The sequence below is a fragment of the Uloborus diversus genome, chromosome 5 (assembly GCF_026930045.1).
Source record: "Uloborus diversus isolate 005 chromosome 5, Udiv.v.3.1, whole genome shotgun sequence".
Taxonomy (NCBI): Eukaryota; Metazoa; Arthropoda; class Arachnida; order Araneae; family Uloboridae; genus Uloborus; species Uloborus diversus.
The window spans coordinates 183,199,267-183,221,043 of record NC_072735.1 but is presented as its reverse complement, the minus strand read 5'-3'; the positions used below and the strand labels follow the sequence as shown (position 1 = coordinate 183,221,043).

The window sequence follows — 21,777 nt, the reverse complement described above, 5'->3', positions numbered from 1 at the left end:
AAAAAATTGCATCATCCATTTCCTTTTGTCAATTCTTGTATTCATAAATGGTACATTGATCATCAGGTTTTGCATTACTGTCAATTCCCATGATTTGTTAGTTTAGTTGAAAGTAATCTGTTTCACGATCATTTGTTAAATTTTATGTGTGTCCTAATTGCATAAACCATGCTCAATATTTATTTATTTGATGAAATTATTTTGTCATCTCGCTAAGAGACAACAAAAAATAAGTATTTTTCTAGGTATACTAATTGCTTTTTTATGTTTCATGTTTTCTTTCATATCATGTTTTGATTATGAGCTTCAGCAAGGCTGAACATTCTCACACTCTGATTTGCTAATTACATCCTTTTAAGAAACTGTTCGTTGATCATTTTTCAGGTGGAAGATGCCATGCTCATGTTTGACAAACAGACCAATAGGCATAGAGGTACGTATGAACTAAAAATTAACATAACTTTCAAATTATCATTAACATTTTTTTTCTTTTGACACAAAACTTTTCTCTTTAATTTTTCAAACAATGACGTAACCAAAATGGAATTGCTATTTGCCTTTTGATCAAACATATAATATGTCCCAAGCAAATAAGTAATCCATTTATTCCTAGTTCGTTTTCATCTACCTAACTAACGTTCATAATTTAAAACGTCAGTTTTCCAAAATACTATGCGTGCTTATCGAGAGTTAATTGAGACGGGTGGGAGATAGGTTTTTCAACATTAATGACGACGGAGATCGATATGTTCCAGCCTCTGGTTTCAGCGCTTCATAAAAAAATTCTAAATTTAACTTTCGTATTAACTCTGGTGTCCACCCACACAGTGAAGAGGCTAAAAATATCTTGAAACCTTCATAGTCAAATAATATGTAAATATGTAGAAAAGTCTCTGACTTCGAATTAATATGCAATTTGCGCCATAATACTTCACTGGTTCAAGAGTTTTTCAGACATCGTGAAAAAAAGAAAAAGCAAAGAGAGAAAAAACTGTAGTTATAAGTAACTTAATGTGATGAATGTAAAACGTCATGTGAGGTGTTCAGTAAATTTTTTCAACAGAAAGCAATACAGTAAAACCTGTAAAGTTGACCACCCTTGTAAGTTGACCACTATTTTCAGACACAGAATTAAATCTACACTGGTGTGCAAAAATTAAGGACGAGGCGGTTTTTTCAATATAACTTTGTACAAAAGCTTTCCAAATCAACACATTTAATACCGTAAGATCCCCAATACGTAAGGACATGTGTAATGTAAGCAACACTTACTAAAAGAGAAATCAGAGGGATAAAAAGAAACTTTATTGAAAAAATAGCATGGAGCGCTTCTCCGCTCTCTCCAGATGAGTATGCGATGAGAATAGCTACTCAGACTGAATCTGCTCTCATCTGCAAAGAGTACTCGTCCCCATTCATTGTCTCTCCTATTCCGGTGTTCCTGACACCACAGAGAACGCCTTCTCCGATGGACAGGCGTTAGAGGTACAGACCGTATAGGGCGTCGTGCAAACAGACCACCACCGTGCAGTCTTCTGGCCACGGTAAAACGCGATATCGGTCGTCCAGTCGCCTGTGTCGTGTGTCTAGTGATTTCGCCCGCTGTCTGCTGCCTGTTTCTTCTGGCCTGTAAGACAATATACCGGCCATCTGCGGGTGAGGTTCCTCGTGGACGACCACTACTGAACCCCCGGATAGCTGTTCCTGTAGTTTGGAATTGTCTCCAAGTCATGAAACGATGCTGTGAGCGATTCCGAACTCTGCAGCCACACTTGTCACACTGCGACCTTCCTCCAACTTCACTAATAATTCGACCTCGGGTAAAAGCATCCAGATGTCATCTAACAGATTGATTATTCGCCATTTCTCGCTGAAGCAGCAACTCGGTGTGATTTTAACTGTTATACGGCGTGCAATCTCTTTACCAGAAATACTGATCTTACACCGACAACATGCTTTATACTACTCAGACACTCCCCCATTACGTCTGCCTGCATATCTGCGCATGTGCTATCGTACATCACGTTACCTAATCTCCTGATTGGTCTTTCTGTCCGCTCTGCCTCTTTGTTCAGCTGATATGCTAATTTTTCGACTTCGTCCTTAATTTTTGCACACCAGTGTATATCATATAAATCAACCTCTATAAGTTGAACACCTGTTTAAGTTTACCACTAAAGTAGAGCACCGCAGGTGGTCAACTTACACAGGTTTCACTGTACCAGAGTTTAATGTGTGTACCGGATGTTGCTCAAACCACATCAAGTTCATCCTATGTCCACAAGCGATACTCATGTTAAACTCTGTTAATGAAAGATATTGCTTTCTGTTTAATAAAATGATTGAACACCTCACATGACGTTTGTCGTTCTTATTGTGACGATACACCGACTACTTTTACTTTTTTTCTTTCTTTTTTTTTACGATGCCGTACAAGAATCTTGAACCTGTGAAGTAGTATGGCGCAAACCGCACATTGATACGACAATGTGTTGCTTTCTAAGGTACTTAAAAATGTGTCAAGGACTTTTCGGTCAACCTGTACTATTTAACGTCAGCAAATGTTGCATAAATAAAACATTTCAGTGACATTAATGTTTTATTAAATTTCTGACTTTGTATTGTACGCTCCTTAAGTGGTAATATACACACCAAATGGCCAATGAATCAGAAACCTTTGATATTTTCATTTGAATGCGTGAACTATGCAAGGATCTCAAAGAGAGCATCATAATATGGAGCATGTTCTGCTGACATGGAAGTGGTGCCCTGCCGTTCCTCGAGGGTAAAAAAAAGAAAAAACAGCCATGTGATGCCTAGATATAATGGCAGATCAAGTCCCCTGCATTGTTGCATTTTTATCCTGATAGCGACGGATATTTCATGGACAACAATGCAACTATACCAGCTCAATGCTATACCAAATATGCCAGAAGTGTTGAAAACTAGTTAGCTGAGCATCAGTCTGACTTTCAACACCTTCCCTGGTCACCACATATCCCGGATCTTAACTCCGTAGAAAATGTGTAGGAAGGGTGGAAAGACGCATCCGGCAGCACTCTCCTCTTCCATCCAATTTATAAGATCCAAAAAGCCGCATAGCCGATGCATGGTTTTCTCTGGATGTAGCTAGTAGACTCGGAGCTTGTAGCACGGAAAAGCTTGTAGACTCAATGCCCATACCAATCAGAGCAGTTATCTGTGCAAAAGGTTGTCCAATAAAATATTGATCTTGGGTTTCTAATTTATTCGCGGTGAGTGTATAACTGATGTATAAAAGAGCTGTTATAAGAAAAATTTAAAATTTATAAAATAATGTTTTTAATACAATTGAAAACTTTTACTTCTTGGAGCGTTTTGCCAGGACTACTCGAACCATAATTTTATTGTCTCGTTCAAAATAGCCGATAAGAAAAAGTAAAATTAATATTTTCAAACTTTTTTTTTTTAATTTATGATTGTTCAATGGATGTTTTACTTTACAGTAATTTCATTTTATAATTGTAGGATAAGAGATTTTAGTAGTTCTTTAATTTAAGTTAGGCAAGGATTATTCATGATGCAAGGGTATATGATATGCAAGGGTCAGGATATGTAAGGATTTTTTCATGAGTATTTGTAGAACCAGTGCCACTCTTTTCCCTCAATGACAATGTATGTATTAAGCGCTTTTGCAGATGTTGTAACATTTTATTTTAAAAAAAAAATGCTTCTTTTGCAGGCTTCGGTTTTGTTACCTTCGAGAATGAGGACGTCGTTGATAAAGTGTGTGAAATACACTTTCACGAGATAAATAGCAAAATGGTAAGAATATTGACTTCACCATTTACTCACTTTTTTTTTTTTTTTTTGCTCAGTGTATGAACAAAATTTTGCCTCTAATTTATATAAATCTGTATGTAAAATATTTGCAAAAATTTGACTAGAAAATACACTTTTAATTGTAATCAAGCTATGTACTGATGTGAAGCGAATAAATACCTGTGCGCAACAAAGTAACAGTCCTTTATTACGTATATCAAGCACAAACTCGCAAATTGTTTGCAGACACGTGTTTCATGGTTTCATGGAACCCCATTTTCAATGCAAAGGTGCGTGACCTTCAGACTGGACCGAGTTCTGGATGATTGAGCAAAAGGCAGGGTCCACTGATCAGTGGCTATTCTGTCTGAACCGAGTTTCAGGACGATAGAGCACCTGAAGGACAGATCACCTCAATTGCTGGGTTCACTGTGACAAGGTGACCTTCTCATCTTAAAGCTCACACTTCTTTGCTTTGAAATGGAGGTTTCTTGAAATCATGAAACACGTGTCGGCAGTCAATTGTCTAGTGTGAGCTTGATATACGTCATTGACTATTGTTGCATGTAAAGGTGTACAATGAAAACTATGCTACCATCACCATAGTCCCATCCTTTGAGTAAACACTTTATAGTTGAAGCAAATCTAACCTGGAAGCGTCGTAATGTTGTGATCAGGATCTGCGCAGTCTTCACAGCGATCCTTCAAAGCGATCCTTTAGAGTCTTTACCTTTTGAATAGTGCAATCCCCTTAAATAGCATTAATGGTTTCATGTACCACTACTATCGACGGTTACCATGACCACTAAAATTTTAACGCCCAATGCGACACCAGATAGAGGCACCTGGGTTCTCTTAACTGCAAAACTGCACAATAGTTGAGGTAAACCCAACCTGGCAGCATTGTGAAGACTATGCGGATTCTAATCACATCATTACGACGCTGCCAAGTTAGGTTTGCCTCAACTATAGGAGGTTCACTTTGCCTAGAATACTCAAAGCAAAACGGGTACTCGATGGATATTTTACATGCCACTAATTGCAGTATAATATCAACTGATGCATTTGAAAATTTTATATTAAATCTGATGACTACATGAAATATTTTGTTTTATTTTTATTCCATTATTTGCTTAACTGTAAATAAAACTTCGGATAATCAAATTCTTCTCTCATAAAGAAAGCATAAAAGTATTATATCTAACACATTCCTTGTGTTCTTCTATAATTTTAACATACTTTTAAAAAACAACCTTGTCAAGTCTCTTTTATAAAAATATTTCTTATCGAAACATTGCATTTGGTTTATTAATTATTCAGTTGCTCTCTTTCTGAATAACACATTTTAAATTAATAAAGTATCAAAGGATATTTGTGTCAGTATTATTTTTACTCAGTGTACGAAACTACTTTCATGTGATATTCCCTTCACCTCGCCGGCGGTATTAAAGAGATGATTGACAAAAAATAAAATTTCAAAAGGGATTTAAATATTTTTTGAATGGTAATATATTTAATGGAAATTTCCTCGTGTAGAAATTTACGTTCATTATTAATGAGAAAAGTTAATGTTTTTCTCTGAACACTCTCAATGCCAACTAATTTATTTAATTTTATTCATTTATTGCGTTTTATTTATTTATTTTTGAGTTTTCGAAAATGTTTTTTAGTTTGGGTAATGCAGGAGTTTTAAACCTTTTTGCAACGGAAGTGCCATTTTTTGTGTATCATTTTACTGTGACTGAGAAAAAAAGACACATGACCTTGGACGAGCTTATTTATGTTTGGTTCGAAAGACAAGAAATGTTTATATCGATGCAAAGACAATAACCGTTATTTGCAAAGCAAGCCGGCATCCCTCCCCCCAATTTTAACACATGGAATCGTTTAGTCTGTAAGGGAGCTACTTCTTCACTCGGATCATGGCCCCACTAAATTTTTATGGGCCGTGACAGTCGCTGAAACTCATGGCGACAAAGAGGGCGCTACATGGGATCCCTGTTTCCATTGCGTTGCCATTGATTGGTGGATGCAGGGGTTCCGTTCAGCGCCTCTTGTGGTCAAAATGGGCACGTCCAATCAAAAATAAACAAAATTTGAAACGTTTACATTGATTGGTGGATGCATGAGCGGATCATAGTTGCATCGGTTTAACACGGAAAAGTCATAAACTGTCAAGTCCTGTTAAGCGTCAGCGCCATCTAGTGGGGCCATGCTCGGATACAGTGCATGCTTTCACCCGTTGCATGGAACTACTTCATTTGATTGAAATTCCTTACAGGTGGAATCATGGGCGGATAGACCTAACATTTTATGGGGTGGGAGGGGGAATCCTACTGAATAGTGAGCCCTCCCCCCCCCCTTCTTCTCCGCTACGGTTCAATGGTTTTGGATGCAAAAAATTTCTGAAACTGCTTGGGTGTTCATATAAAAACACCAAACTGGTCAGGAATAATGCACCTAATAGGGCAAAAACGGTACCAATTAATTTCATAAGTAATGAAAATAAGTGGTATTTCAAATGCTTACTTGAAAAAAATAATGAATTAAAGGATTAATGCAAGCGTTTGCATTTCATTCAAATAATGTTTGCACGCAATGTGGATGTGTAATAGTGTTGACGGTTTAGGGGGGGGGGCATCATGACCTTTATGACCCTCTCCCTGAATCCTCCCCTCAGCAGAGTATAGTTTTATCTGTGGAAGAAAGTAATTCGATTTTCGAAGGTGTTGCAGAAAGAGCAACTTGATCGTATTTTTTATTTTAATTCCATAAATAAAGGGTGCCCCAAAATCAACGCAAAATTTGAATTTGTCACCATTTTTGCCGTAAACTGTTGGCAGTCATGAAAAAAGAACAATTTGACATCTGTGAGTTTAGGGTTAGTAAAAATGGTGTTATATGCTACCTCACAGCCAGTGAAAAAATTCAATTAGTACTGCATAGGGCATTTCCTGGTCGTGTACTCTCTCGTTTCGGTGATCAGAATTGACTCCCTAGATCGTGTGATTTAACATCATTAGATTTCTTCTTACGGAGTTATTTGAAGTCAAAGGTCTATGTCAACTAGCCCACAGCCCCCCGTGCAGTACTGCGTTGCGATATTGTGAGCCAATCAATAACAGTAATGGCTTGACCAGCCTCAACTTACATTATTTTTGAAATACTTGTTCAATAATGAAAATGCGTTATTATATCGTGTAACGCTACATTTTTAATTACCCTAAACCCTCAGCAGTCAAATTGCATAAATATATTGTATGCAATTTGACAGCTGAGCATACACTGTAAAAAAATTCTGAAACGTTACTGGTTATTCCCGTGGAACGTCTCGGGATTTCCCACGTTTTCACCTATTTTCCCGTAAAAACAAGTATCGTCGCAAAAAAGTTTCCTGAATCGCTACAAGGTGCACACGTGCCTACTTTTCACTGTTGTGGAAAATATTTTTAGCAACCAGTTTAAAGATTGAATTAGCGTGTTTATTAAGTGTATTGGCCGAAGGTTGCTTACGGTCTGTCCAGATTGACTAAGCTCCCAATGAGAGTGAAAATGTCAATGGATAGCTACAGCTTTGCAAGGCAGGAATTGCAGGCATGAGATATGCTTGGTTCCTCTGATTTTTACGGAGCCTTCTTGGTAAATTAGGAAGGTTCTAATCAGTTACACTAAACCTACTTAATTTTTCTAGAAGGTTCTAGAGACATGAATGACTTTAACATGGCAGATTTCTTACGTCTTCATAAAGTTTCAAGGTTAATTTCAGAAAGGTTACTGTCTTTTAACGGAAAGCGTTCCTGGTTTTTCCAAGATATGTTACCGGAAGAAATTGGGCACATCAGCTACCCATTATTTTCCAGGAACGTTTCTGAATCGTTTTTACAGTGTAGCTGAGCTACGATTGTGTCAAATTGTTGCATATATTTCAGGGTTGCCAACAATTTACTGCAAAAATGGTGGCAAATTCAAATCTTGCGTTAATTTTGGGACACCCTTAACATTTGTATCCAAACATAATTTTTTATAATTTATTTCAGTCTTAAAAGATTGTAATCTTTTTCTTTTTTTTCTTTTTTTTATAGGTCGAATGCAAGAAAGCCCAACCTAAAGAAGTTATGATGCCTAACAGCACTACGCGTGGTAGGCTAATAGCTTTATGTTCTTTGATTTTTTTAAAACTTTTTTTTATGTCTTGTGTTTAGAAATATTGCTGTATTTGTGTTTAAGTATAACTGCGGTTTGTTTTTGAATGATCTATCTTAAGGTTTTAATTTCACTCACAATACGCTATCTTGAAACTTTTCTAAGTGTCTGTTGATTTGACTAAAAATGTAAAATGCTACTTTAGAAAAACAACAGCTATGGCTTTTCCTAAACCATGTGGTTTTTCTTAAATTCTTCTTTCATAAACCATTAATTTTAACTACCGAATTTTCTATAGACTTGAAAATAGTTTTAGTAAAGGCAAAGCGCATATTTTTGTTGGTATGGTATAGGTATAACTCGCATTATATATTTTTAAGTGCAATATTTTTTGATAAATGCCAATGTTTTTTGATGCAAAAAAAAAAAACAACTATGTTTTTAAACTTACCACAACTGCTTTTTAGATCCTAAAACAAGAAAAAAAACCTTGACGTAAATTTAGGAACCATCTAACATTTTAAAGTTAATCTAAAACAATAAATCATAAAAATAACTAAAGCATTTAATCATAAAAATAACAAATAAAAGTTAATGTAAATTGTTCTTAAAGACGTTTATCTTTTAACTTTTGAAAATCATTTTCTAGTGTCCTTGTATCATCTTCAATGTGATTATTAATGCAATCAAATTAAGAAGCAATTGAAGTTTTGAGTACCAAAATGAAATTGTCATACTTTGTGCCCACATTTTATTCGATATAATAAGAATGTATTCAACTCGATAGTTGAATCGTTTATTTCAAAAAACAGTCAAGCGACAAAATCGCTAATTTTAGAAAAACATCTAAATCAACATATTAAATTATTCTATGATGATTACAACATTGTTTATTGAAAGAAATATACCTAAATATGTATCCCCCTTTTAATTTAAAACATAGTTATCTTTATATAAAATTTTCAATACGAAGCAAAAAATGCTTTTTCGAAATCTTAAAGTTTGTCGCTCGACTGGTTTTTGAAAAAAAAGTTTCGTTTATGCTTTATAATTGTTGAAACGAAATTAGATAAGCATTAAAAGCTTAGTACGAATAACTTTGATAAATATTTGGAATTTTCAAAAAATGTTCTGTTTAAAGCTTTCCATCATTTGAGATTTTGTAAAATCATTTTGGATAAACTTATACGTCCTTATATATCTGCGTAATAAAAAAAATTGAACTACCATGGATTCTAATTTTCTAATGATAATCTTGAAAAAGATAAACATTTTTGCTGTATTTGATGTTTTTCTCATATTTGTAAGAAGTTCCAGAACGAGCCAACGATAAAAACCCAAATGTTCAAAACGTGACTCGCATTTAATTTTGTAATCCAATCAGCTGTATTGATTTTCATATTTCTGACCTCTTCCCGTTTTATTTTTTAAGTCTTAGTGAAAAGTTTTTATACTTCTTTAAGAATGCAGTCCACGAACGAATTACAATTATTTTCTCAAAAAAAGTTTTTAAGCTTAAAAAATTTAAAGTTATCTCAGCGTTGTGCTTCGATTATATTCATTTTTTTTAGTTTTTAAAATTGGTAAATTATCAAAGATTACGCATTAATTGAATTTAACCTTAGTTTTTTTGAAACGCAAGTTAGTACTCATTGAGCTAAAAATTTATCTTGGAATGCCGAACATAAGAACTCAATACGGTAGGTGTTACTACCACAAAACACAAATTGCGCATTCGTAACTCCATTAGTTTTACCGATATCTGAATTAGTGGAGTTATCCTCTGAGCGCCATTTTTCTGCTTTCCCTTACGAGGCATTACTGGTGTTAAAAATAACGCTCCTAATTTCTGGATATCTATGTTGGCGAAGTTCTTTTAACAATCGCTTTCACAAGGCTTCGAATATTAAAAATTCACGTTTAAAACTATTAGTTGTTAAAATAAATAACATGTATGTCAAGTTTTGTGAAATTAAATTCAGTATACTTTTAGTAAATGGATCGAACGTGTGTCTGTATCGTCAAAAAGAATCAATAGAAAAGCTAAACTTATTTTCCAAAATTCGATTAAGTTATTATTCAACCAAAATTTTTTGGATAATTAATAACGTTGCTTACATTTATTATTGCCAACTAAAAAGTAATCTTGCATAAAAGTAGAAGCCCGACGGTAACAATACAAATGTATTTCATTGAGATTTTCATTGCAATACAGTTGCATTTCATTGTTTTCCAAAATAAAAAGGACCATTTTTTACAGTAATTAATTATTTTATAAAGCAAACAATGAATTGCTTGTAACTCACACTTTACCGCAGATCCTTTGATTTTTGGACCCAGGCGGTTGCGGGCAACAAAGTCCACTTGCACCTCACATACACACACGTCACCCCAGGAGGAGAAACAGAGAATTGAGTACAGTCGAAAGATTGTGATTATACATAAAGTCCATTCCGAGGGATCACTTTTAGAAACAAGAAGCCCAACTATTTGGGTTTTACAGCAATTCGTGATTGCGAAAAATATAATTTGAGTTCAAGATGTCCGAACCCAAACATATTTTTTTGTTTGTTTACTTATTTTGCTAATACAGGGTTAGCAAAAAGAATATCCCGGTTTTAAAAACTCATATTTCATAAACTATTACACTTAACGCTATAAATGATACATAAAAATAAATCTAAACTGTTCAATTTTCATTTCACTCACAAATATTCGATGTATGCACCTTTCGTAACGCGACACCTATCTATTATACATTTTGGAGTGTTTCACTGTCCATTTTTCGTAATGCTACACATATGAGATGTTTCTGTTCTTGCAATGTTGTAGGCAATGGCGGTATATAAAACCCTGTCTTTGACAAAACCCCATAAAAAAAATTACATGGGGTTAAGTTTCGGGATCTGGCTGGCCAACGCATAAAGTGTAAATCATCATCACCTGGACGGCCAATCCGCCGTTGCGGAACGTCAGTGGCACAGGAAGTGAGGGAGGGGAACTCTTTCCCCCGCGGCGGTCTTGGTTTTTAACATTGTTGCCAATCCTAATAAAAGACAGTGGTGGTAAAAAAATTGCATCACCCGTCCCGCAAAGAGAGGAATATCATCCCGATTGCATTCAACACACAGTCAAGCATCCTGTATCCCAGATGATTTGGGGATGTATTTCTGATCAAGGAGTTGGTGGGCTTCACTTTGTGCAAGGAAAAGTAAACGCTCAGGTGTATATTGGCATTTTGGAGGAGAAATTGCTTCCTACTATCCTTGATCACATTATTTCAGTTCCAAACGTCATTTTCTAGGATGATTTTGCTCCGTGCCACAGGGCAAGACTGGTAAGTAACAATTTAAAAACCGTTATCCTGCCATTAGACTTAAATACATAGACCTGCCGTTAGACCTGGGGTTAAGTAATTTTTTCCTCTAAACTCACACGCAGGTTCAGAAATGGAAAAATGAACATGGGGTCAGCCATTTGTTTGCCTTGGCCCGGAAACAGCCCCTCTCTACGTAAACAATTATCGGATTCCTGCTGCTAAATGTTTATTTCATAAGTTTTGCAGAATTTCACATACATTCATCGTTAATCGGTCGACCAAAACTTCTCACATAATCCCATTGTTGTGAAAATGCGAGGGTGATGCAATTTTTTTTATCAACACTGTAGTTAATACACGCGTAAGGACTGTCGTTACCAAAAAACTCTCTTCAGAAGGAATTTCTGGCTACGCTAATGCAAAACGTGCACGTTTACGTAGTTACGCACGCTCAAAAAACTTGGACAGTTTATCTTTATTTTTATGCATCATTTATAGTGGTAAGTTCAAAAGTTTGTGAAATATAAATTTTTAAAACCGGAATATTCGTTGCTAACCCTGTATTAAGATTTTGATATCCCAACAGCCTGAGAAAAATAATGTTAGAAAACTACCGGTCATTTATACTTTATAAACTAAATTTTAACACTTGACACGTAAGGCTTAGGGCCCTCCAAAGGTGAAACGAACACTGACGAAGCCATTCGTGATCTGCCTGAAGTCACAATATTCAATCCTTTTTTGAGTTAACCAAGAGCCTCAAACAGTTCTGTCTCATTCGAAATCCTTCATCCACCAATCACGATTTCAAAGAGTGACCACCTCCCGAGTTGCGAGAATCGTCCGGCCCGGGAAAAGGTATTGAATTTCAATATCAGAAAAGCGGACGAATTCTCGCTCGAAACTGGGAAAGGTCGAATCAATACCCTATTACACGGCCGGCGGCTATTTTCCATTCCATTACTGTGGAAATCAATTCGACTGCTTATTTCGGGTTAAATATATTGGGGTGATCGTTGGCTCGTCCTGTCGTCCGTTTGTGCTTGTGTGCTGCCACGAGCAGATCCATACGTTTTAATCTGTTTCTTTTCAAACAACATGTGAAGACCTGGTGTGGCCTCTCGGAGCTCTCACGGACGGTAAGTAGTCTTTAGTTTTCTCTGTGTCAGTAATGCTCTTTTAAAATGAAAGAAAAAAGAACAAGAGAAAAAATTTTGCACATAAGGTAAAATTCAGTGTAGTAATTATCTTATATAATTAAAAACTGAGCGTATCTATGTATGTACCTATGTCCGAGTTACTTCTCGCGAACGCCAGTGAACTGACTATCGAACCAAGTATCGGCAGATTGGTACTTTTCCCATCTTTATGTTTGGTTATTCGACATAATCCTCCGATAATAATTAGCGAAGATATGAACTGGAAACTACATATACATATTAAATATGATACTTAGATTTCGACATAAAATCCCTATTTTTCGAAGGCTTTCCTCCGTTTAAATTATCATTCAGTGCTTCATCTCAACTTTCCGTAACAATGCTTTTTTTTTTAATTTGTAGCGTGAAGAAAATCATCTAGAAGAAAGATGTATTGCATTTTTTTTTCGTGCATATAAACAGATAAAATTCTGTTTTTTGAGGCTTTTTTTTTTTGTAAGTGGGAGATTTAAAATGTTTCCTTTTTGGTTATTTTTCCGCAATTTGCCGCAAAATTTTTAAGGGTTTTTTTTTCTCCCCAAGCCTGATTGTTTAACACGCCTCACTCAACGTACCTTTTATTTTCGAGGCAGATCGTGCAAAGCCGGGCGACGCAACTAGTTAATTTATTATCCCTTGGTATCTTTAGAGTTAAAAATATTAGCATTAAAAAACACTCGTTAACTGCAAAATTTAGTGGAGTCCGGAAAATTTATGAGTACATGCTGTATACCAACAGCCCAGTTATCTCATCCAGAGACTGCAATCTAGTCCTTGTTTGTATTCATCAGACTGGGAAAAGGAATAACCGAGCTGGAATCTCCGTTCATTTGGAGAGTCGGTGAAAGGAATTTTAGCAAGAGAACTAGATAATCTCAAGAATCTATCTCGCAGATTTTCCATGTGAACGGAGGTAACGGATACGTTGAGCTTAGGCACTGATTCACGTGGAGAGAAGGGAATTGGCTGCCTAAAGCGATATTAGGAACGTAATTTCGAAGATCCTTGGATTGAGATCCAATTCAGCCTTTTTTTCATCATTTGATTCCAACAACAATGCAAATTCAACGTACATACACATGCAGAACTAACCAAACTGTTACGATAATTGTGCTTTTTTACTCTTTGGCTAGTTCATTACGCCATCGTGAAGAGACTTCTTAACACTGGCCTTCATAGTTTGAGGCACAGATACTTTAGATAAAAGCTATTTTATCATCATCTACATCATGTATTATACTTAAAGCATGTTCCGGCTTCACTGATAAATCCACCGAAGCGTTCGTCCGCCTCTATCTCGGTGGCCTCTAGGTCTGTAGTTCATCAGTCTTTTTGGTAGTCGGGGTCCGCCCTTTCGCTCCACATGTATCTTCTATCTATCGCATAGCATATTACTTTATGGTTGATGGTTGATGTCATATATCTTCAAGTCTATTTTGCGTATGTAACCATTAGTAGTCGGTCAGTTCTTGTGCACTTTTTCACAGCTCTTAGAAATTTTGTTTTTGACGGCTGAATTCTGCACTGTTCATTGGTGTTGACAATTTAAGTCTCTTACCCGAATAAAAAAATCAGTGTTGACATGATCCTTTAAATTTTTACCCGAGTTTCTCTTCCTGTTTTATTTTTTAGGACTTTGTTCAAGGATCCACAAATGTGTTGGAATGTATGCAGTTTATTTTCCAAATCTTCATTTTTATTATAAGAGGTGTCACATCCTAGATATCTTATGTCTGAGACTTGTTCTATTGTCTTGTTGTCTAAGGCGATTTTATTTCTTACAGGCTTTTTACCTTTGAAAGCCATCATTTTGATTGTCTTTATTGATATTTTCATATTGTAAGTTTGATATAGTTTATAAATTGATCTTTGGAGATCGTCTTCATTATCCTGGAAAATCAGTTCATCCGGAGTTATTTCGTTGCTTATTCTGCAGCTCCATATCTTAATGATTTCAAATTACATAAACACTAATGACGTAAAAAGCCCTCTTTAAAAAACATGTGTATAATTTAAAGTTAATGGTATTGTTTTAGTTAAATAATTAAATACGTTATTTATTAAACTAAATTATTTATTTTTAGTTCTTTTTTTTATCACAAGTGCATTGTTCATATGTTTAATGTATTTCTTTAATAAACTAAAAAACCACCAAACCTGTCAATTTCCGAGTTGAAACTATATTATCTTTGATTTGCGAATTCCAGACACCACTTTTCTTTTCGTTTACTTATTAACTTTTCTAATTTGTTTTTCAAATTCAAAAGTAGGTATCAAAAGTTATGTATAAATAAGTATGAAATGCAAACAACTATTGCAAGGCAAAAATATCATAATAATCAAGATTTGGTGCAAATGTTAAGTTTAGTTTCACTTATTGCTTAAAATGTTTTATTATTTGGAGATGAATTCTTTTTTCTAATGTAGGTAGTCAAATATCAGTTATCTAGATACGTTATTAAAATATCCCAGATTTAATACTATCACCAGCATTAAACAACTAAAATTGAAAGTATATGAAAACGATAAAAAAGGCATGCGAGTTGAATCCTATCTAAATATAAATTCTCCAAAACTCTGAATAAAAAACATTGTCCAATTTTCATGTTTCACTTCTTGGATACTGCTTGAAAATTTAAAATGCAAACTGGAGGATTGATTTGCCAAAGATGCATGAATGAATCGCAGTCGAAAATTAAATGCTTTTTTGTCTCGTTTCTTCTTGAATATATGAGTCAGATATAATCCTATTTGAATGTATTTTTCTTTTTGTAAGTATTATTTTATTCATGTCATAACATGTGATGCATAACACCAGTTTCTATATTACTTGAATGCTAAGACTTTGTTAGAAAATGGTTTTAGTAAACATTTTTATGTGCTTTATTTACCATGAAATATCTGTCTTAGGTATTATTCTCGTTTAAGTAAGTATATTCATTTTTACCTATATATCAATACTAAAGTATCCAATCATTGATAAAAGTGTAAAATGAGCTTCTTTTTAAAATGGTGTTTCCATTTTGACATTTCAAAGTTTCATGCAATTGCTAAACTACTTTAATAGTGAATCTGTTTGTGCATTTTTAATTCATATTTTTGTTTTAACATGATAAATTAGTTATATAAGTACTGCAAAAGCACTTATTTTCGCGATTTTCACTAGCCCGTCGTAATCACAAAAATTAACGCCGAGGAAAGAAAATAATAAAAAGCTTTCGGTTCTGTTTAAATAAAATTCACAAAATCACAGATACTTTCATTTTCACGAACCGCTCGTGAATATAAATTTTTTTTTTACCATAACTAAAAGCAGAAAAAAGTTAAAATTTCTGCAAGGCCAAAAGACGTTCTTTTCCCTTCTAGTACCTTTTGACAGGTTTCATTTTACTTTTTCTTAAATTGATTTTCAATCAGTTCTGCTTGGAATCGCAAATAAAGGAAGCATACTCTTGTTGAAATTATTATATACTTCTCTTTTCGTAGACGCTAAAATTGAAAAAAATTCAAAACAATTCTAATATTATGTGGAAATAATCACAATTTTAATCCAGCTTTAACTAATTCTTCATTAATCATGTTTTCAATACTTTCAGTATCTAATTAATATTTTTAAATTTCAACATGTTATGAACTTATTGTGAACATTGATTTGCACAATATTTTTCCATTGGTATGCATAATATACATATCGTGTGCAGAATATTTTTTCCGTCATAATAATTTAAATCAAATTACATTTACGAAGATTTAATTTTATATTGGTTCAAGTTGGAAACTTTTTTTTTATCCCGAACAAGAATTTAACAAAAAATAAGTTCCATTTGTTGCTTACTGTGAGGTTTGGTGGTCTTTAAAAAAAAATAAAAACATTTACAGCTAAGAATTCTTATAATGTTATCAAAGTTTATAGTCAAGTGTTTGTGTTAAAACTTTTTTAGTGGTTCATTTCAAGAAAAAAAACACTAATTCACTCAAACTTTATCAGAGTGTGTTTAATCACAATGGTATTTCAAGTCTAAAATCTACTTCTTGTGTCCTTCCTCAGTTTTAGATTCTTTGTAGGATACTTTTAGTGTTAGAGACTACCTTTACTATAGTTAAATTGTCACATTGTCATCTTTTTTGAAATGATATTAGATCATATTTAGATTAAATTTCAGAAATAAGTACGACAAAGTTGCAATACATCAAATTTTCAGCCTTGAACTTAACTGTTTATTTTAGGGTTGTCACGTCTGAAAGTTCTTTAGATTACCTGAGAAACTATATTCTTACGGATTACCACTAGAAATACCTTGCTTTTTTCAAAATGAAGAAAATGTCCAGTTTATATCCTGTTTGTGTTCCAACTGAATGATTACTGAGTTTTTTAGAGTAAAATTTAAAGAGGAAGTGTTCCGCGAATTTTTTTTAATGGACTTGGAGCACTGTTAACTATTTCTTGATTTTGGTTTCTGCATCTACGCTACTTCTTAACACATTACGATTAGTGATCTGTTATTCATTAAACTATTTTTCATGTTTCAACCTTTTGAATTACGATGACGTTTTGGAGACCGACTTTAAACAGTCACAAGTGGTGGCACGTGCAATTAATGTCGTCTCAGAGACACCAAAGAGTGACTGAGGTAGGCACATGCGACTAAATGATGTCTCGGAAACATCAGTCTTTGATGGTCGCAAATGAGATGAATGACATCTTAGAGACATCAAAGAGTCTCTAATGGGGGCACAGGAAATCTCGGAGACAAAAAAAAAGTCTCTGAGGGGGGCACAGGAGAGTAAGTGATTTCTCGAAAGCATCAAAGAGTCTCTGATGGTAGCACATGAGATGAATAATAGTTTGGAGACATCGAGGAGTCTCTAATGGTGGCACATAAGAATGGATGACGATTAGAGACATAAAAGAGTCTATAATAGTGATATATGAGAATTGATGATGAATCGGAGACATCAAAGAATCTCGAATTGTAGCACATGAAATTAATGACGTCTTGAAGACATCAGTCTCTGATGGCAGCACATGAGATGAATGACACCTTGTAGACATCAAAGAGTCACTGATGGGAGCACATGATTATGGATGGCGACTCGGAGACATCAAAGAGTCCAATGGTGCCGCAGTCTTGCTCGGACTGTTCAAATTAATGATGTCTCCAAGACGTCATTGTATGTCAAGCGGATAAAGATATTGTAGACTCATCCTAACTCTAAGTGATTTTATTGATTTATTTATGGTTAATGAAATGTTACGTTTTTCTTGTCTTCCAGCCGGCTTCACCACTTTCGGCTACGGTCGGGGAATTCCAGGCTACCCGAGTTTCGGCTATTCCTTTCCAGGTATGAACCTTAATGTGCCTCAGATATGCATACCTTACCCTCTGGAACACTTGAACGTCTTCAATCTGCACGCTATGCAAATCTGAATAGACCCGCTGGCGCCGGAAAACGTTACTCAGTCGCGTTTCAAACAAATACAACCCCTTTCTTAAAAAAAAAAACTTTAAATGCTCTCGTGGTTTATAACACTGGACACGGAGAATTTTATACGATTGCATAGTCTCTGTGCGGGGTCGTGATATCGGATGTGTGAGAGGGGTCAAGAAATGTTTCTTCACCAGAGAGAACTAAATTCAGATTGAAGAACTCTTTAAAAAAATGCAATATCGTTTTGGTACAGCGGTTTAATGTTACAGTGTGAAAAAGTAAAGGGCACACTGATTTCTGAAAGATGTATTTGCAGCTATTTGAATTGTGAACAACCCAATGTCATCAATGTTCAGTGTTAAGTGTTGATTCTTGCAATTTTTATTTCTAAGAATAATATATGCCGAGAAATTCATTTCAGATTTTAGAAAAAAAGCTGAGAGACAAATTTGAGAAATAAGATAATCTCCAGTTATTAAAAGTTCTAACGCTTTGAACGTCATTAAGGTTAAGAAACTCTTCGCGTGCTGATGTTTTTTAAAGTTTTCGAATAATGTTGGTCTCTTGATTTGTTACTTAATTTTACGAAGTACTTAGTGAGGAATAATGGTTTTAGCTATGGACATGATGTAGAGTGTTTGTGAGAAAAAAATATTGTGGTTGAATCCATGAAACTTGATTTTTGAGTCAGTGTGCTCTACTTAAATTGAATCATTGTGTCTGTCGTTATAAAGCAATAAATCTTAAATATATCACAGTCTTCCTATTCAAGCAATAATTGTCTTTAAAACAATTTAAAGTGTATAATGTATACGTTTGGTCTGACTACTAAATGTGAATGTGATTGTTAATTCTTTTTCGACATTCACTGTATTTTCCAAAATTTTATTTACTCTACTAAAATACAACATTGGAGCAATGTAAGCATTTAAATTTTTATATTGTATTTATTTAATTGAAATAATATTTTAAAATATGACTGAACTTATTAGAGTATACTTCATGAATTTGAATTTAGCATATTTTACTTTGAAAGAAGAGCAATTTTACCTAGACTGAAACAAAATGGATGTCTTTTAAGGATAATATAATATTTAATTATTCCCAGTGGGATTGTGATGTGACATTACATACATCAATTTATGTATTTTTACCCATAATGCGTCTAATGACATTTTCTCAAGTACCTGTGTTGTGAAATTTACTACAGTGCTTTTTTCATATCCCCAAGTGAGAAATAATTTATTTAATTTGATTTTGGGCATTGGACCACGCTCAAAAGTTTTTTTATGCATTTTATTTATTGAGTCGAAGCCCTGAATTACAACAAAAGGGAATATTCCAGCAAGCATATTCCATGAAATTGAATTTAATACATATTTTGTGCAATATTTGAAGTATTTTCTTTGTTAATTATTGAAATAAGTGCTTAAAACTGTGTTGTGGTAACATTTTGATGCTATGAAAGTAGTACATTGGGCGAAAGGATTGTTTTAATGGTTGAATAAGAAAATGATTGTTAATCAGCTTTGAAGATAGTTGCATTGCTCTTTAAAAATATCGTTGGCTGCAATATCATACCACTTCAGCTCATTTAATAACTTAAACAGTTTATTCATTCAAAAACATTCATTCGTTTGCTGAGTTTTAAGATACTTGCCATTTACCATCAAATTAATTTTAAAATCTTGATACTGATAGTCAGATTTGGAAGTAAAATTACTTTTAAAAGAATTGCTAGCTGTCCAAGTTTATGAAACTCAGAAGTTAGATTTTTTTCAATGATAAATTTCTAATTATATGTAGTACGCCTCTATAAGTTTCTTACTTACCGAATTTTGTTGGCTAAAATTGGTTCTGATTAAGAAATAACGATGGTTTGTTGTGCTGCCGTTTTTACACTTCTTCCTCAATTCAGTTAACCTAATGTCAATGCACTGAAATTTACATAAGATTCCCTACTTCTGGATGCCATCATGAATCCGCAAACCATAAGGTTTCTTTAAAGTTCACTATTAGTGAAAGTTGTTTTGTAAAATACCTTTTGCGCCAAATGGTATCCAGATACGGTAATGCTTTAAGATGCTTCGAATTCAATTCACGCTTAAAATTTTTATGTCAAACAAATAGGTTGCCAGAAGCCATTGTAAAAATCGGCGTAGATAACTGATTAATTTGACGATGTGATAATATAGAAAAACATTTCACATGCTTCTCAAAAATAACCTTAGTACTAATTTTCTTTTTTTTTTTTTAATTGGTCCGTAGCGAGGTTGTCCCCAGCTTCGTTTGAGACATAGTTGTTTTCAAAGATCATATTAAAATTCCAAAGGTTTTTATAGCCTTTGATCATTTTCGACATTTTAAACTACTTTGCTATAATCTTTAATTAAAATAGTTACAATGTTTTCATTCGGGATATTTTTTAGTCGATAAAATTATTGTGAAATTATTTTCCTTTATTTTGTGATTTTTGGGGAAATCAATTCAAATCTTGCCAATTCCATAAACTAACAAACATTTTCATAATTGGTGTCAGTAACAAGCTTTTACATTGCTCCTTGATCATTGACCACCTTAAATTTTACTATTTATAGACCTAACACATCAACCCCGCAAAAGACATGCACTTGTGTCAGTCGTGAAAGTTTTTCAGTAAAATATCGGTTGGATCATATTCTGGAAAGTATTTAACTCATAGCCAAACGGATCCACTCAATGTTACCGCAACACAGTTTCAGCTTCGAGTCTCAACCATGATGGAACAGCGATAGGAACCAATGAGCGTCATTGTACACGTTCTTGAAATATGACACTTTGGGCACGTGAGGTTTTCCCCTGTTTTGCTTTACCCTTCAAGTGACATTGCAATAAGTCTCACCAAATGAGTCGCAATGCGTCGTGCAGCCTACTGCATCGAATTTTCTTGTCATAACATCCCACTGAGACTCTAGAATCAAAGGGAACAAACTGTAAGTGTGACTTCTGCAGCGGAGAGGAATGGTTATTTCGATGTATTTTTTAGTACAGTATGTGTTTTTCACGATCCGCGTAGTTCTCGTGTGAAAAAATAGTCGATATCTCTATATCTCTTTCTCTTAAGTGCTTCTCATGGCAAAGGTTCTATATCAGTGGAAAAATTAGACTATTTTAGAGAAATATTTTAGCTATGCACGGTAATATCATAACTATATTTCAGATTCTAGTTTCAGTTTTGGGGAAATCGTTCAACAAGACACCAGAAGTTTTGCGAAATTGGTTTTTACAAATTTTTAATTTTTATGCAGTATTTTAGCCACAATAGACGCTTAATACATACCGTAAAATTCGCTTTCGAAACATTAGCATGTCGCATTTTATCACTGACTTACAACACTTCAAAAGTGCATTTTCTGAAGAATCTATTCATCATTAAATTGCCGAAATTCATGAAAAACTACTACTCTCTGTAACACTCCGGTAACATTTATTTCTGTGGACTATATTAAAACATTTTTAAAAAGCAATGGAAATAGCTGGTTGACATACATTCTACACAAATAGTATTTTGAAAAATAGAATAAGATTTTTGGGGAAAAGGAAACTTCTAAAACAACATTGAGCGTTAGTTTTTGTTATAATTTATTGCTTTTAAATGAAAATCAATTGAATAAAACAATTATTCTTCAAAATATCTGAATCAATGTCTGAATCCGAACTAGTAAAACCAAAAACTGTATTGAAAACATTGATCAGAATGTTTGAAAAATGCAGAAATGTTACTGCTGATGGCATGCTCTAATCTTTACTTTTGAATATATTGCCATTCTGCAAGGCAAAACATTCGCCATTTCTTTGCTTTACCTAATGAATGACTTTGTTTTTAGGATGTGCACGCTAAGGGAC

The 21,777-nt window shown here is 34.2% G+C and overlaps 1 protein-coding gene across 1 annotated transcript in view; it reads left to right on the top strand.

The window, feature by feature from the left end:
* LOC129221961 (RNA-binding protein Musashi homolog Rbp6-like) overlaps positions 1-21,777 on the top strand; it is a 369,344-nt gene that overhangs the window by 309,449 nt on the left and 38,118 nt on the right. The window contains exons 7-11 of the mRNA XM_054856358.1: positions 385-433; positions 3,722-3,804; positions 7,884-7,941; positions 12,364-12,402; positions 17,737-17,805. Of these exons, the coding sequence (XP_054712333.1) occupies positions 385-433; positions 3,722-3,804; positions 7,884-7,941; positions 12,364-12,402; positions 17,737-17,805 (298 nt within the window). The remainder of the gene's footprint in view (positions 1-384; positions 434-3,721; positions 3,805-7,883; positions 7,942-12,363; positions 12,403-17,736; positions 17,806-21,777) is intronic.